Here is a 16,580-nt window from a genome sequence, read left to right on the forward strand (position 1 = left end):
ATCTGCTTTAGGAAACTAGTGGAAGAATTTAACACAACTAGGCTTGAGGCAGATGCTGGAAATTCATCTGAACAATTGAACTGCTTTGGAATTGGTAAAATTTTAATTTTGAGTCAGTGTTGCAAGTTATTAATAATGATTAGTATAACTTAAAGTAAACTTTATCAATAAAAACTTGAATGATAGTAAGTATATCTTACAGTGAAATTTATCAACAAAATTAGATTTTTAGAATGTTTCTGAAAACATTCTCTAGATGTTTTAAATTCACAAACCTAATTAAGACTTTTGCACTGGCGTTGTTTGTCAGTTTTGGTGATTTTTGCATCCCTCTGTTTGGTGCTATAATTATTATCAAGTTGTTTTCTTTAGATTTTCCTGAGGAATGTCCAACTTTCTATGGAAATCATTCTTTGGATTGCTTGAAGGTTATTTGGGATAGAGTTGGTTGTTTTGTGGCGGGTCAGGGTTTTCCGGAAACACTTTCGGTGGCAAATGCTAACACTTTAAAAGACTTAAATTACAGGTATTTTGACATACTTGTGCTAAGTAATTGTCTGGGTTAATATCAGACTGGACCAAAACGCAAGCACGCTTTTTTTTAATGCCACAATTTATTATTTATATCAGAATAATGACTTTAGGGAGGTTTACAACAATAAATTGTTTTTCTACCATTTCCACAGGCATGTCAAAAAAACGTTCAACTACCTGTGTCACCATTACTAACAGTTCACTTTTTTTTAAACCATGATTAAACCACACAAGCAAATTTTAAAGCATGTTTATTAGAAATAAGCCTATTAGTATTTTTAAGGACACAGCTCTTGAAAAGGGCAAAAATAATAGAAATAAAACCTGCATTAATTATGTTTATTTGGATTTGTTTGTATTTACTTTTCAGAAAATGCATGTTGCCATAGCAAAAAAGTTATTCTTTTGCAGTGCCCTGTTGGTTGCAATGAATCGAACCAGAACAGAAGCAGATGCTGGAGTTGCAACAGAGCAACTGAAGTGCTTTGGTGTTGGTAGGAAACTTTTGACAAAGTTTTTATATGTTATAGTGTAGAGTTTTGTTCATTTCAAACAAGCTTTCATGCAATGTTTTGCTCATATGAACAGGCCTATGTTCTGCTGATATAAACACTGCTAATCTTTGTGATTCTTTTATTTATTTTTTGGTGAAGAAAATTAGTTGTGATTTGTCGACTGCCTGTAAACATATATTGAATTATTTTAGAATTGCCGGATGCTTGCCCAACGTACAATGGTCCACATTCGAAGACCTGCTTAGACACCATTTGGATTATGGTTGGCTGCTTACCAAATGGAACAGAGTTTCCTGAAAAACTTTCTCCTGGTGAAGTTAATGAAATGGCTTCCTTAACCTATACGTAGGTTTTGTTTAATTTGAAACCACACACTCTTTTCTTGTTCATGTTTAGTCAATGTTATTTTCAGAGATATGGTAGCTTTTATAAACAGTACCAGACTGCAAGCAGATGATGGCAACTCTACTAAGCAAATGGGTTGTTTTGGAATAGGTATTGTTACTTCGTTACTGTTGGTTATTGAGTGTAAGACAATGGCCAAAATTTCACAACAGTAAAGTAAAGAGTTGTTTTGTCGGCAGTGCTTTATTTGCTTCAACTAATACTGTTTTTCAAGCACAAGTAATTTACATTTGTAATAAATTTTCTGGAACAAATTTAATTTGTGTGAAATTGTTACCATTTTCTTTCTTTTTGAGCATTCACCTAAACTTGCTTTGTTTAGATTTGCCAGATTCCTGTCCAACTTACTATGGATTACATTCATTGGAATGTATGAGAACTGTGTGGGGTTATGTTGGTTGTTTATCACCCGGATTTAAGTATCCTGATACCCTAAGCCATCCAGACCGTGATAGATTAGCCCGTTTGGACTACAGGTGCAGTTTACAAGCTTTAGGGAATTTTGTTTTTCAAAGATGTATTGTTTGTTTTAATTCTTTATTTGGGTTTTTATTGCTATTTTTAAAAAAGTAGGTGTTCTGTTGGTATAAAAATAAATATTGGGGTTCTATTTTTAAGTTTTGTCTTTATTAGGACGTTTTTGTGTGTCCCTTTATCTAACTAGATGATAATATGGCCAATCTCAAACAAGACAAAAGTTGCCAACCTCTGTTGAAAAAGAATGTGGCGACCAATGGACTTCGTTTAATTATATCAGGCTATAATAATCCCAATTCAAATAAATGTTGCAGTTGTCCTGGAGTGTCCCTTTGACAGCATTGCTATTTAAACCATTTAGGGCTTTATTCGATGATATGAACCAGACAAGAGTTCAATCAGATGCCGGACATTCACAGGAACAACTTAACTGCTTTGGCATAGGTATCATTACATGGTTCCCAGTAGGATAACTAAGGACCTGGGTCTAGCAAACCTTTTTCTGTTTGACACTCCACTAGATATGCATGTACTGTGCAATGGATCCTATCTGTTTTAAGGCTGCTAATAAATTTCCAATAAACTGGATTATATCTCTGAGATTTGTTAGTGCATCAATGGCTTGTGAACTTTTAAACGTGTTTGCACCACATTGCTGTAGACTTGCCTGATGAATGTCCACAATACTATGGACCACATACTATGAGTTGTTTAAAACTGGTGTGGAAACGACTTGGGTGCAAGCCAGAGGGACATGAACACCCTGACAGACTTTCTGGAGGAAGAATATATGCTTATGAACATCTAAACTACAGGTCCGTTTTTTGTGTTCATTGATGGCCCTATGCCAACAAATATACATGGGATCAAGTCTGTTATTGCACCATACTATTGCATTCGTATATCTTACGTCCACAGACCAGATGCCATAGGTTATTGTTTTGTATGGTTTTGTATCTTGTACTGCATGTGTTTGTACGAACCTATCATGTGTGATAATTTGCTGGTGTTTTTGTTGATGTCTGTAAGTGTTTGGTTAGATATGTTCTTTTCTTTCTATTAGTGCCCTCCTATCTCATATGAGGTCAATCAAAACCGAGGCGGACTCTGGAAATTCACAGAAACAAATCGATTGTTTTGGTTTTGGTAAGTCATAAACATTAAACTGTAATATGAAATTAGCAAAGGAAAAGATTCGTAATGAGTCATTGGCTGTAGAGATGTGGTCGCTGTGTATTCCCTCGCATAGATGCAAGTGAAATTAATTATGGGCACTGGCATGTCGAAGATCAGCTGACCGAGTTAATAAACTTCAAAATTGTCATTTGACACTCCCGTAAATTTTTTGAATATATTGAAAGAAACCTCAGTTTCATGTTTGAGTTTTTGCTAAGATTTGCCCGACGAGTGTCCAACATATTATGGCTTTCATTCACTGGAATGCTTGCGAGTGGTGTGGAAAACAGTGACCTGCTTGCCAGAAGGTCATCGCTGTCCTGACAATCATGGTTTAACAGAGAGGACAAGATTATCCAGACTTAATTATAGGTTAGTAAAACTGCATTTGGTGTGCCACGTTTAGGACAAAATATTTTTTTGTTTTTTTGCACAAATATGCTGTTTCTTGCAGTGCTTTGTATGATGAAATGGAATTTCACAAGGCTAAGGCTGATTCTGGAGATGCACAACAACAACTTAATTGCTTTGGAATAGGTGAGGTGCACATTTCTGTGGGGAGGCATCCTGGCATTATACATTTAGTGCATTCATCCTAAATATTCTATGCCACTTTCCCAGTATTTACCCATGGTTATTTAAAGTGTATATTGTTAGTTGGTTGCCTTGTCATACAAACTTTGTGCAGTATTTTTTCTATTGCTAAGACTTTTTGATTGAAGTTGTGTACTGATGCTTGTTTTTTATAACTGTTGTAACTCTATTTTTCATGTCAGTTTTACCGACTGCTTGTCCTCGTTATTATGGCCCTCAAACTTTACGATGCTTGGAAGTTGTTTGGGAGGCTGTTGGTTGCTTGACCGAAGGTTACAAGTTTCCAGACAACTTGTCAATAACAGAGTTCAACACAATTTCCGTCTACAACTATACGTAAATATAGGAGAAACGTATATTTTCCAACGATCACCAAAATCTTTCTTCTTTGCAGTTTCTTGCTTAGTGAGTTTGAAAGTGTCAAGTCCAATTCAGACTTGGGAGACTCCCAGGAACAAATAAACTGTTTTGGAATAGGTAAATTTTGGTCTTTTTTTTAGTTTTCATTTTTAACCAACTTGTTTGTGCAGATTTGCCTGAACCCTGTCCAACTTACTATGGGACACAAAGTATTGATTGTATGAAGATTGTGTGGGAATTGGTTGGTTGTTTACCAGAGGGAGATCAGTTTCCAAACAAACTTACGTTAACCAGGATTAATTCTTTATCAGGACTAAACTACAGGTTTAATGTCAAAGTATTGGTCTTGAATTATTTAAATGATACCGTGTGTATGCAGGATGCTGTATAATGTGATGAACATGACAAAAACAAACTCAGATCTGGGAAATGCCACGGAACAGCTCAACTGCTTTGGCATAGGTTTGTGTAGCACAAAATAAAAGTAGCCCCTTGCTAAAAAAAATGTTTGGGGAAAAGACCTATTTTTTTGGTAGACCTACCTGAGACTTGTCCCCGCTTTTACGGGTTTCATTCCTTGGCTTGCTTAATTACCCTATGGGAGACCGTTAAGTGCACACCACAAGGACAAGACTATCCTGGAAAACTTCTTGTCCCTGAAAGAAGGACACTTTCAGTGACAAACTACACGTAAATACAAACAACTTGGCCCTTTTTGCTTCCAAAATGTTAATTTTTAATTTGCTTTAGGGCTTTGCTGGATGAATTCGAGAAAATAAAATCTAATTCTGATTTGGGTGTCACTGAAGACCAATTGAACTGTTTCGGGATTGGTATTTTTTCAAGAAAAATTAAAGATAAATGAATAAACATCAATTTTGCGTGTAGACTTGCCAGACACATGTCCACTATTCTATGGTCCCCCTACCATGAAGTGTTTGAATACAATTTGGAATAATGTTGGATGTTTGCCTGATGGAGATGAATTTCCTGATAAGCACACAACGACAGTGCTTGTATTCTTCGAATCACAAAATTACACGTGGGTGTTCATGTAGCTGATGCTCCAAAATGGCGCTAATTATGTTTGATTTAAATCCAAGAATTTATTTATTGTTGGATAATTCAGCATGCAATAACAAACTTTTTTTTATCTTTAGTTGTTAAACAGCTGTCAGCATTAAAAAAAGTACCACTAATATTCCATGCTGGGAATTTATGTTTAATTTGCTTTTAGATCAATTTTAAGGAATATGTCTTCTGTAAGAAATAGTTCAGACTCAGGAGACTCAACCGCCCAGTTAAACTGTTTTGGTATAGGTCAGTACCTAATTTAGCTTATGAACAATAAAACCTTTGTGATTCACATACTTTCTGGCAAATGTAATTTTTCCAAATTGTTTGGTTGGTCTTTAGATTTGCCCGAAACATGTCCAAAATATTACGGTCTTCATTCTGTTCATTGCATGAACACGCTTTGGGAGATGGTAGGATGTTTGGCCGAAGGTGATGGAGATCCTGCTCATCTGAATCCAAAAGAAAATGCAATATTGGCAGCCACAAACTACAGGTTCTGCTCATATATGCATGACTATGCTATGATACAGCTTATGATTAGGATTTTAAATTTTTTGAAGCAATGCATAATTGTTTTTGTAAAGGTGTGGTCATATTTCTATTGATCCTGAAAATACAAGTTACCTAATGCAGTTTATTTTGAAGGCAAACCCACTTGAACTTAATCAAAACACAACACCACCACTGTATTTAAATAGACGTCCAAGGTTTCTTGAAAGTGTTTAAAAATTCTATCACACGGACTGCACTAGATACTGACAGATGATATGTAAATGTAACTCGTAACATTCTGCCCATTTGCAGTGCTTTGTTGGATGAATTTAGAACCATACGAAATAAATCAGATTCTGGAGACTCTATCATGCAACTGAATTGCTTTGGGATAGGTTTGCACAATTGCAAATCAAAGTTGTCACACAAGCCTAATAACAACAAAAATTACATTAGATTTTCCAGATGAATGCCCCAGATTTTATGGTGAACAGTCAATCAAATGTTTAAAAGTCATCTGGAGTAATGTTGGATGTTTACCAGAGGGACATGAGTTTCCAGATAATCTTCCGCCAAAAGAAATGCACGACTTAACCTTAAAAAACTACTCGTGAGTGTGTTGTACTAAACCATCAAAGTGTATGTTTTATAATATTCAAAATCATTAATTAAAGAAATTGTGAATTAAAAATTTCAAGAAAATTGTGTTACTTTAATGCAAAAACTTGCATTAAACCAAAGAAACAACTTTTGTATATCTTATCTATTTTAGTGATGTGGTTGCAATCATGAACCACACCAAGTTTACATCTGATATGGGTGACTCAACTGAACAACTGAACTGCTTCGGAATTGGTATATAGTGACTTTGTCCTAAAAATTGGTCACGTTTAGTGATTCAGAAATTTGTGTAATGTGTAATTCCTTAAAGGCATGACTTATGACAATAACCCTTTGCTCCGATTTTTTGTAAATTGATAACAAAAAGAAATAACTCATGATTTGTGACTTTGGTTGTAAAAAAAAATTATTTTATTTGATATAACCTTTGCACTTCATCAAACGCAAATAAAAATGTTCAAGGTTTCAAATTTTGCATCGTTTAAATAACTATTGTTTTTTTTCTGCCTCATTTGACAGATCTTCCTGACACATGTCCAAGATATTATGGAATGCAAACTATTAACTGTCTAAAGACCGTGTGGGAAATGGTTGGATGCCTGCCAGATGGTCACAGATTTCCTGACAAGCTTTTTATTGACAACATTACTGTTCTTTCATGGACAAACTACACGTAATTTGTTTTTTTTTGCATCAGAGATAAATACAGTGCAGAGAGTGTTTATTCAATCTACAGGCAGACAACATACTAAAAACAATTGTTTTTGTAGTGCTTTGTTGGATGAGTTTCAGGAAATCAGGGATAATGCGGATTCTGGTGATTCTGTTGATCAGCTGAACTGTTTTGGAATTGGTACTCTCATTGACTTAATGTAAGCATAGAGCGTGGAGTAAAGTAGCACATTTTTTAGACTTTCCTGAAACTTGTCCAACTTACTATGGCTTTCACTCCACCGACTGTTTGAAGACCATTTGGGATATGGTTGGATGTTTGCCTGATGGGCACGAGTTCCCAAAAAAACTTTCTTTTGTTGAAGAGACAGTACTTGGAAATTCCAACTACACGTGAGCTCAGAATAGAATCAGCCTCACAAAATCCTACATTGTGTTTTTTTTACCACAGAGCTGTTTTAAATATTATGAACACAACAAGAACAAACTCAGATCTAGGAGTTTCAGAGGAACAATTAAACTGCTTTGGAATAGGTAAGTCAATACCTTGTATCGTAAGTGAAAAAAGTCTTTAAAACAAATCTGAACGCTGTACAAAGTTTATACATACAAACTCAAATGCTTATTTGATGTTATAAGGCCAGGGGCCTTTGGTTTTTTGATCCAGTTTTTATTTACTAATCACATTGGCTTATTTCATGTGCCGCAGATTTTCCTTCAACGTGTCCAAAATATTATGGAAAACATTCTGTAGATTGTCTTAAAACAGTATGGAATATGGCCAGATGTTTACCAGCTGGGCTGGGGTATCCTGAAAAACGTTCTTCAGTTGAAATTTCAACAATTTCCTCAATGAATTATACGTAATCTGTTTTAAATTTGTACATCAGACAACATTTAAATAGTTTTCACCTTGCAGCACATTGTTGAACCAAATGTTTGCAACAAAAAGTAGTTCTGACAATGGGTCTTCAGCAGCGCAACTTAGCTGTTTCGGAATTGGTAATTGTTTTAAAAAATGGTAGTTGCTCATTGACAAAAATACTCCTCTAGATTTGCCTGACGATTGTCCAACATACTATGGAATACATACAATGAAATGTTTGAAAATAATTTGGCAAATTGTTGGTTGTCTGCCTGAGGGACATGAATTTCCTGGAAAACTCACTGCTACAGATTATCATGTTATAGTCACTTATAACTACACGTAAGTAAGGTTGTTTTATTGTTTTGTAAAATTCTAAAAATATTGATTTTTTTGTCAAATATGTGGAGTGACAACAACTCTTTTTCTTTCAGTTATGTGTTAAACATCATGAACAACACAAGGACCGAGTCTGACCTTGGCAATGACCAAGAACAACTGAACTGTTTTGGTATAGGTAAAAAAAAACTTTGCCACCACTTTGCAATTGTAGTTCATTTGAATAAGAATGTTAAGGACATTTAAAATAGTGTTTGTGATTCCACATTTCTAAATAAATCCTTTTTTGTAGACCTTCCATACACATGCCCAAGGTATTATGGAACCCATGGAATAGATTGCTTAGAAACTCTGTGGGAAATGGTTGGATGTTTACCAGATGGGCATGGGTTTCCTGAGAAACTTTCACTATTGCAAGTCAATGCATTGGCAACACTGAACTATACGTATGGAAATCAATAGTTATGAGTGCTAGTTGCAGTAACAGTAATCACTTTTTTTCAGAGCTCTCTTAAGTAATTACAGACTCACCAGAAACAACTCTGATGGGGGTATCTCAGGAGACCAATTAAGCTGTTTTGGGATCGGTATGATGTTCTTGAATTGTCAATAACCCTGCATTGTTGATTGGTACATTCGTTATTAGACTTTCCACAAGAGTGTCCCAGGTACTATGGCCCACGCACTGAAGATTGTTTGAAGGTTATGTGGAAAAATGTTGGTTGTTTGTTGGACGGGCGCAAGTCAATCGACAAATTGCCGGTGACTAAAGTCTCCTCCATGATCAAAGGAAACTACTCGTGAGGAAAAATATTTGCTTGTCATGAATTTTGAAACATGTTTGTTGAAACTTTGTATGACATCCAATTTGAATGCTTTTTTTTGATTTTTAGAAACGTTTTGTCAAAACTGAATGCAACAAGAATCAATTCTGATTCAGGGGACTCGGAGGAACAATTGAATTGCTTTGGCATTGGTGGGTTTTATGTAAAAAGAAATTACAAATTATTTCATATAATTGTCAAAAAAATTTAAAAATGCCATTTTTTTACTCTACATTTTGAAAATAAAACTGTTCTTTGTAGACTTTCCAGACACATGTCCTAGGTATTATGGAACTCAAGCCATGGACTGCCTGAAAACTCTTTGGGACAATGTGGGGTGTTTGCCAGAGGGCGATAAGTTTCCGGAAAATCTGGCCAACAGTGAAATTACCCGACTTGCATTATTAAACTACACGTAATATACAACTTTTTCGTGAACTGATAAAATGAAATTAATGCCTAAAAATGCTGTGCAGAGCTCTGTTGAATGAGTTTCAAACAACAAGAGCAAACTCTGATTCAGGGGATTCCGCAGAGCAAATAAATTGCTTCGGATTTGGTAAATATTGTTTTGATTTTAGTGTATTTTGGGAAGCAAAAGTAAATTTAACAAGAATTTATTGAAAGGTGTTGTGCTGAGGGACCATTCAGACTTTTAAAATGTACACTAAAAGTGTTAAATATTGATTATTTATTTACTTTATTGGTTTTAATATAAATAAATTTGTCACCTGTTCAGCCCAAACAATGGTTGTTGTCCTCTGGTTGTAGTAGATTATTGAAAATAACAAGTGTCTTAACATTATAATTGTGCAGTATCGTCAGCAACAATGGGGGGTAAATTTGATGACAAGGGAAAGACCAGTGAAGGAGATCCAAGCTGAAGCAGGCTTTCAGTGCCACCATTCTAAATACCCTTATTTTTTTTATTTTAGATTTACCTGCAGAATGTCCCAAGTATTATGGCATGCATTCGGAACCATGTTTGGAGGTTCTTTGGGATATGGTTGGATGTTTACCTGATGGACATGAGTTTCCAGCCAAACTTCCTCATGATCAACTTGTGGCACTGTCTAAAGAAAACTATACGTAAATATATGTCAACCTTTCATTGCATTTGAATAAGACAGAAACTGACAATAGACCATAGTTATAATTTTGTTTTAAATATAAGATCATACTGAGACTGATCGTCTGTTACTCTTAATATACGGATACTAAAAAGACAGATCCTTTAATGAACACTGACCTGCACAGGCTAATTCCTGCAGATTTTTTTTGACAATTATTTTTGACCATCACGTTATTATAATTTTCAACACTTAACATGATTTAGTGCTGCACTGGAAATAATGAACACAACTAGACGAAATTCAGACCTAGGAGTAGATGCAGAGCAACTAAATTGTTTTGGTATTGGTGAGTAATTTCGTCACTTTTGTGCATTTTGGAATAGAGGCTTTCGGTTTTTAATACAAATTATTTTTTGAAGACCTTCCTTATACTTGTCCAAGATTTTATGGCAGTCAACCGATGGATTGCTTAAAATCAGTTTGGGAACTAGCCAAGTGTTTGCCTGAAGGCCATAAATTTCCAGAAAATCTTACAGGGCCACAAATTACTGCCCATTCCCTAACTAATTATACGTAAAACAATTTTGTGATGTTGACTGTTTGTAAGTTTTTTTACCTGTTGGTTTCTCTCAGGGCATTACTTGAAAATTTTAGAAGCACAAGGATCAATGCCGATACTGGCGATTCCCAAGAACAACTAAACTGCTTTGGAATAGGTACGACTACACTTTTAATTACCCGTGTATATATCAAGTGTATTTTGCAGATTTGCCTGGGGCATGTCCTAAATATTATGGAAAACATTCAGTTGATTGTATGAATCTTATATGGCGACGCCTTGGTTGCCTCCCGGAGGGAAAAGGTTACCCTGAAAAGCTGTTGTTTGATAAAAGAACCTTTCTATCGACTAAAAACTATACGTAAGTGCAATTTTTGTCCTGGTAAACTATTTTTGTAGTTTGCTGTTAACTGCTAAATGTGTTACAATTTCTATAAATTTAGAGCATTGATTAGTATCCTAAATGCTACAAGAGGCAATGCCGACAGTGGTGATTCTGGTGATCAACTAAACTGCTTTGGAATAGGTGGGAGTAAGAACTATTAAATAGAACATGAACTTGCATTGAACAAATTAAATTTGTTTAAAGATTTGCCGGACACTTGTCCTCGATTTTATGGAACCCAGAACATAGAATGTCTAAAGACAGTTTGGGGCCTTGTCGGATGCATACCTGCAGGGCATAATTACCCAGAAAAACTTACCCCCACTGAAGCTGATGTACTGTCTCTAAATAATTACACGTAAGCGTCTCACATGTAATGCAAACCTTGACTGATTACAATACATCTCAGTGCACTCTTTGATACCTTTTTGGGGACAAGGCAAAGCTCAGATTCAGGAGATGATGATGATCAATTGAATTGCTTTGGCTTTGGTAAACCTTAAACATTAGGCTGGTGTGAAATTACTTTGTACAATTTTTTGTAGATTTGCCTGACTATTGTCCAACCTACTATGGAACACATACTGTTGACTGCCTTAAAACATTTTGGAAAGAAATTGGTTGTCTAGAAAAAGGGCGTCGCTATCCCTCAAAACTTAGTTTTGATGATTACAATAAGCTTTCTTCTGCCAATTTTCCGTCAGTAACTATGTTTTTTTTTCCAATATTTTTTTTAGTTATTTGTAATTTATTAAAAAATAACTTCGGAAAGAGTTTTTTGTTTGGTTCTATTGAATACATCCTGTGTTTTTGTTTTTTTCAGAACTGTGTTTGAAATAGTCAACACAACAAGAAATAACTCTGATTTGGGAATTTCTTCTGACCAACTAGACTGCTTTGGCATCGGCAAGATAAACTTTTTCTAATTTGGTTTAGCTTTTAGCCTTTCACTTAAAACCTTGCAGATCTGCCTGATGTATGTCCAAGATATTATGGAACTCATACCATGGACTGTTTGGAAACGATTTGGGATATGGTGGGGTGTCTGCCAGAAGGTCAAAGATTTCCCCAAAAACTGGTATTTTCAGAAAAGTTGAAGCTATCCGGGGATAACTACACGTGAATTAATTTATTTTATGTATATTAAACAACCTTTTGTATTTATTTTTTATTGTAAAGGGCCATTCTGAAAGAATTCACAGATATACGGGATAGTTCTGACTTGGGAAATTCGCTGGATCAACTAAACTGTTTTGGAATTGGTAATCCTTTGTTATATTTAACTTTTTTACCATATTTTTTAAACCCATTGCAAACCATATTACAATTGGCTCCACTTTGCTTATCTTATGATTATTGTGACATGGGGCCTGACGGCACTATTGGTTGAGCTTTGCTTGGCCATAGTGTTTCCACCTTGTTTTCTCTGTAAGGTTGCACCTAGTTTGGTGCCCAACGGATGACGATGATTGTATAGTCACCATAAAGTAGAAGTCTTTGCTTATCCGTTAGGTCGAAACAGTGGGCATCTGTCTGCAGCTTACACAATTCATATTACAATTGTTTTAGATTTGCCTGATAATTGCCCAAGATATTATGGAAGGCATAACATGAAGTGTCTGATAGAATTGTGGGGATTGGTTGGTTGTTTACCAGATGGAAAGCAGTTCCCTGACAAGCGCCCTCCCAACGAGATTTCTGGACTCTTTGCAACGAACTATACGTAAGAGAAATTTGTCATATGGCAAACAACAAACCTAAATATAATTGTCCTCTTTACCTGTGAGGTGAATGTAATCCATAACCTTTATCTAAATGCGACAGTTGTTGCTGTGGCAGCAGCTGTGAGTAATTTGATCATACGGCAAAAACAAACTTAATATTGACCCAATGTAAGTACCTAAAGGCAAAGTTATAAGCCTGTTTTGTCATGGGCAGGGGTGTAATCAGAATTCTAAATGCAACAAGACAGAGCTCTGATGCTGGAGTTGCAGAGGATCAATTGAATTGCTTTGGCATTGGTTTGTTTATCGTAGTTTCAGTATTTTTGTACGAAAAAAAGCAATCTTTGTTCTTTGTAGATTTACCTGAAGTATGTCCAAAGTACTATGGATTTCATTCCATGGATTGTTTGATTACAGTATGGGGCATAGCTGGATGTGTACAAGACGGTTATCAGTTTCCAGAAAATCTTACTTTTGAAGAAGTTCGGCATGTAGGAAGGACAAACTACACGTAACTGCTTCATGATTTTAGTACCTGTTTGACTGAGTTTATCTTATATTATTTGTCAAAAGGGACACATGTAGTCATTGCCTAACCATGGTTTCTTGCCCAGTCATGTGATGCTGCAACTCTGGTGAATTTTTTTTTCCGATTACTGCCCATGTTTACCTAATATACACAGATTACAGCAACACTAGCAGTTTAATGTATTATCTGCTTAATATTTTTATTTGCAGCGCATTACTTCAGTTATTTCGGACAACCCGGCAAAATTCAGATCTTGGCATTTCTAATGATCAACTAAACTGCTTTGGCATTGGTAATATTTATTGTTTTCATACTATTTGTCGACTGTACAATACAATTACATTAATCTTGGTTACATGTTAAGATCTTCCAGCGACTTGCCCAATGTTTTATGGAAGACATAGTGAGGATTGCCTCAAGACTGTTTGGGGTATGATTGGATGTTTGCCGGAGGGACACAAATATGCAACAAGACTTTCTTTTCATGAAACTCAAATCTTCTCTAGATCCAACTACACGTTAGTACATGCTTGAAGTATCCAGTTAGAAACAGCTTTCATGTGCTTTTATACTTTGCTTTCAACAGGGCTTTAAAGCAAAGTTTTAATGCAACAAAGACAAGCGCTGATTTGGGAGATTCAACTGATCAACTGAACTGTTTTGGAATTGGTGTGCCCTCTTTGATCTTTTCATTATACATACTTCTTAAAAGAATGTGTGGTTTAAGATTTGCCAGATCCATGTCCGAGGTATTATGGAATTCATACCATGGAATGTCTGGTTTTGTTGTGGCTACGCACTGGTTGTTTAACACAAGGATATGAGTTCCCAGAAAACCTTACTAATCGCCAGTATAACGTTCTTGCTTGGACAAATTTTACGTAAGTTTTTGTTGCCGTTATTTTGAGAAATTTTAGATGTTTAGTGAAAAAAAATATAACTTCTCATGATGTGTCAATATGTATTGATATTTTTAAAATTTTGCACAGTAGTAAATTAGAAAATATTTCAGGGCTGTTCGAAGTCAGTACCAAAACATTTTGGAAGAGTCAAATGCTGGAAACTCAGAAGAGCAACTTAATTGCTTTGGAATTGGTATCAAAAACACTGATTAGCCTTTAAAATTGGTATAAGGAATGACTGCAAAGTACTCAACTGAAATTATTGCTTTTAAGATCTCCCAGACACATGCCCAAAATATTATGGATTCCATACTACGGATTGCTTGATAACAGTGTGGGGTATGGTTGGATGTCTCCGACAGGGTCGTGAATATCCATCTAAACTCAAAGCTCAGGCAATAGCTTCTCTGTACCGATCTAACTACACGTAAGTTTTTACTTTAAGTAAGAACATCTGTTGGTGAATATTTACTCTTTCCATGTTTCCTTATCTTTCTACCCAAAATTGTGGAACCAATCAATTTTGATTGTCAAAGAACATATCATACATTGCTCCAGTACTTTTTTTGCAGAGCTTTGTTAGAAACTTTTAACGCTACAAGGATCAACTCAGATTTAGGTGATTCGGTCGCACAACTGGCTTGCTTTGGAATTGGTAAATACTAAATAACTCCAAATTTGAACATGTATAATAATTTGTTGGTATTGTAGATTTGCCTGAAACATGTCCAAGATATTATGGCATTCAAAATATGGATTGCCTAAAAACTGTGTGGGACATGGTTGGTTGTTTACCAGATGGCTACGAGTTTCCAGAAAATCTTACAGACCATCAATTTAATGTTCTTTCATGGACAAATTACACGTACTTTCATGTTTTGAATCCTTTGGAAAACGAAATATCTGACAATCTTATTTATTAAGGGCCCTGTTACAAAACTTTCAAGACATAAGAAGTCAATCTGATTCGGGTGTTTCGGAAGAACAACTAAATTGTTTTGGAATTGGTATGGAATTAATTGTAGTCGTTGGAGGTTTTGTTTGAACATTGGTCTGCAATTGGTTTAGATTTACCCAAGGAATGTCCCAGGTACTATGGTATCCAAACTCTTGAGTGCATGGTAGTAGTGTGGGGTATTGTTCGATGTATACCAGAAGGGTTTAGGTATCCAAGGAAGCTTTCAACAAATATCTTTGATGTTTTGACACTCAAAAATTACTCGTAAGTTGTAAATCCCAATGACTGTTAAAACAAACATTATTAATGTGTAATAATTTTTTGTAATGCAGATTATTTAAAGTAATTTAACTGTTGATGAAGTTTGAAATTTTATTTTAAATGATCATTTGATTAAAATGCTGTTTTTATGTACAAAATGCTTGTTTATTTGCATTCTTCTCTATGCAGTGCACTTCTGCAAGAATTTAACACGACAAGAACAAATTCTGACAGTGGAATTCCATCAGATCAACTTCGTTGTTTTGGAATAAGTATTGCAGATAATACTCGATTATTGTCCGCAGAAGAATATTAAAAGTTTTTGTGTATTTCAGATCTGCCAGAAGCATGTCCAAGGTATTGGGGAGTTCATACTATGGACTGTTTAAAATTTGTTTGGAATATGGTTGGGTGCTTGCCTGGAGGTTGGGAATTCCCAGAAAATCTCACAAAAGATCAAGCTTTTAATCTTTCCTGGACAGATTATAGGTGAGACTTTGCTGTTAATCCGTTTTCTTTGTAACCTAAATTGCCTTGTGGTTTATAGAGCACTGCTGGGCCAGTTTGAAACAACAAGAGAAAAATCCGATTTGGGAAATTCTACCTACCAATTGAATTGTTTTGGGATTGGTAAGCCATTGTGTTACTGTGATGATGAGACCCTGTTCATTGATTTATCGTTTGTTTTTCATTCAATAGATTTACCCAGCACTTGCCCTAAATTTTGGGGTATACACATTATGGATTGTTTGGTGACTATTTGGGATATGGTGAGATGCTTACCAGATGGGAGGCAATTTCCTCGAAAGTTATCCAAAACCAGACAAAAAGAGTTACTTAGAACAAACTTTACGTAAATATTAATTTGTTTTTTGATCATTTTGATCATACATGTATGTTTTTACACTAAAAACTAAACATGTGCAGTGGGATTTTGAACCAATTTAATGCAACAAGGGCAAGCTCAGATATGGGAACTACAAATGATCAACTGAACTGCTTTGGAATTGGTAATCTATTTGTTTGCGAGTAAATTTTTTTTGTACTTTCTGCTGATATAACCTTGCCATTGTTTTTAGATTTACCGGATATGTGTCCAAGGTATTGGGGCATTCACACAATGGACTGTCTTAAAACTGTATGGGATATTGTGCGTTGTTTGCCTGTGGGATATGACTACCCTGATAATCTCACAAATAATGAAATAGCTCGACTTTCTTGGACTAACTACACGTAAG

At 35.4% G+C, this 16,580-nt stretch overlaps 1 protein-coding gene across 1 annotated transcript in view; it reads left to right on the top strand.

The window, feature by feature from the left end:
* The first annotated feature begins 5,314 nt into the window (after window positions 1-5,314).
* The window catches only part of LOC145898261 (uncharacterized), a 49,349-nt gene continuing 38,083 nt past the window's right edge, over window positions 5,315-16,580 (top strand). Inside the window, exons 1-18 of the mRNA XM_082986689.1 lie at window positions 5,315-5,381; window positions 5,478-5,631; window positions 5,723-5,845; window positions 5,943-6,025; window positions 6,087-6,240; window positions 6,403-6,485; window positions 6,771-6,924; window positions 7,022-7,104; window positions 7,163-7,316; window positions 7,375-7,457; window positions 9,213-9,366; window positions 9,428-9,510; window positions 11,934-12,023; window positions 14,039-14,102; window positions 14,696-14,778; window positions 14,835-14,988; window positions 16,270-16,352; window positions 16,422-16,575. Coding sequence (XP_082842815.1) covers window positions 5,315-5,381; window positions 5,478-5,631; window positions 5,723-5,845; window positions 5,943-6,025; window positions 6,087-6,240; window positions 6,403-6,485; window positions 6,771-6,924; window positions 7,022-7,104; window positions 7,163-7,316; window positions 7,375-7,457; window positions 9,213-9,366; window positions 9,428-9,510; window positions 11,934-12,023; window positions 14,039-14,102; window positions 14,696-14,778; window positions 14,835-14,988; window positions 16,270-16,352; window positions 16,422-16,575 — 2,003 coding nt within the window. The remainder of the gene's footprint in view (window positions 5,382-5,477; window positions 5,632-5,722; window positions 5,846-5,942; window positions 6,026-6,086; window positions 6,241-6,402; window positions 6,486-6,770; window positions 6,925-7,021; window positions 7,105-7,162; window positions 7,317-7,374; window positions 7,458-9,212; window positions 9,367-9,427; window positions 9,511-11,933; window positions 12,024-14,038; window positions 14,103-14,695; window positions 14,779-14,834; window positions 14,989-16,269; window positions 16,353-16,421; window positions 16,576-16,580) is intronic.

This window comes from Ascidia mentula, chromosome 4 (assembly GCF_947561715.1).
Source record: "Ascidia mentula chromosome 4, kaAscMent1.1, whole genome shotgun sequence".
Classification (NCBI taxonomy): Eukaryota; Metazoa; Chordata; class Ascidiacea; order Phlebobranchia; family Ascidiidae; genus Ascidia; species Ascidia mentula.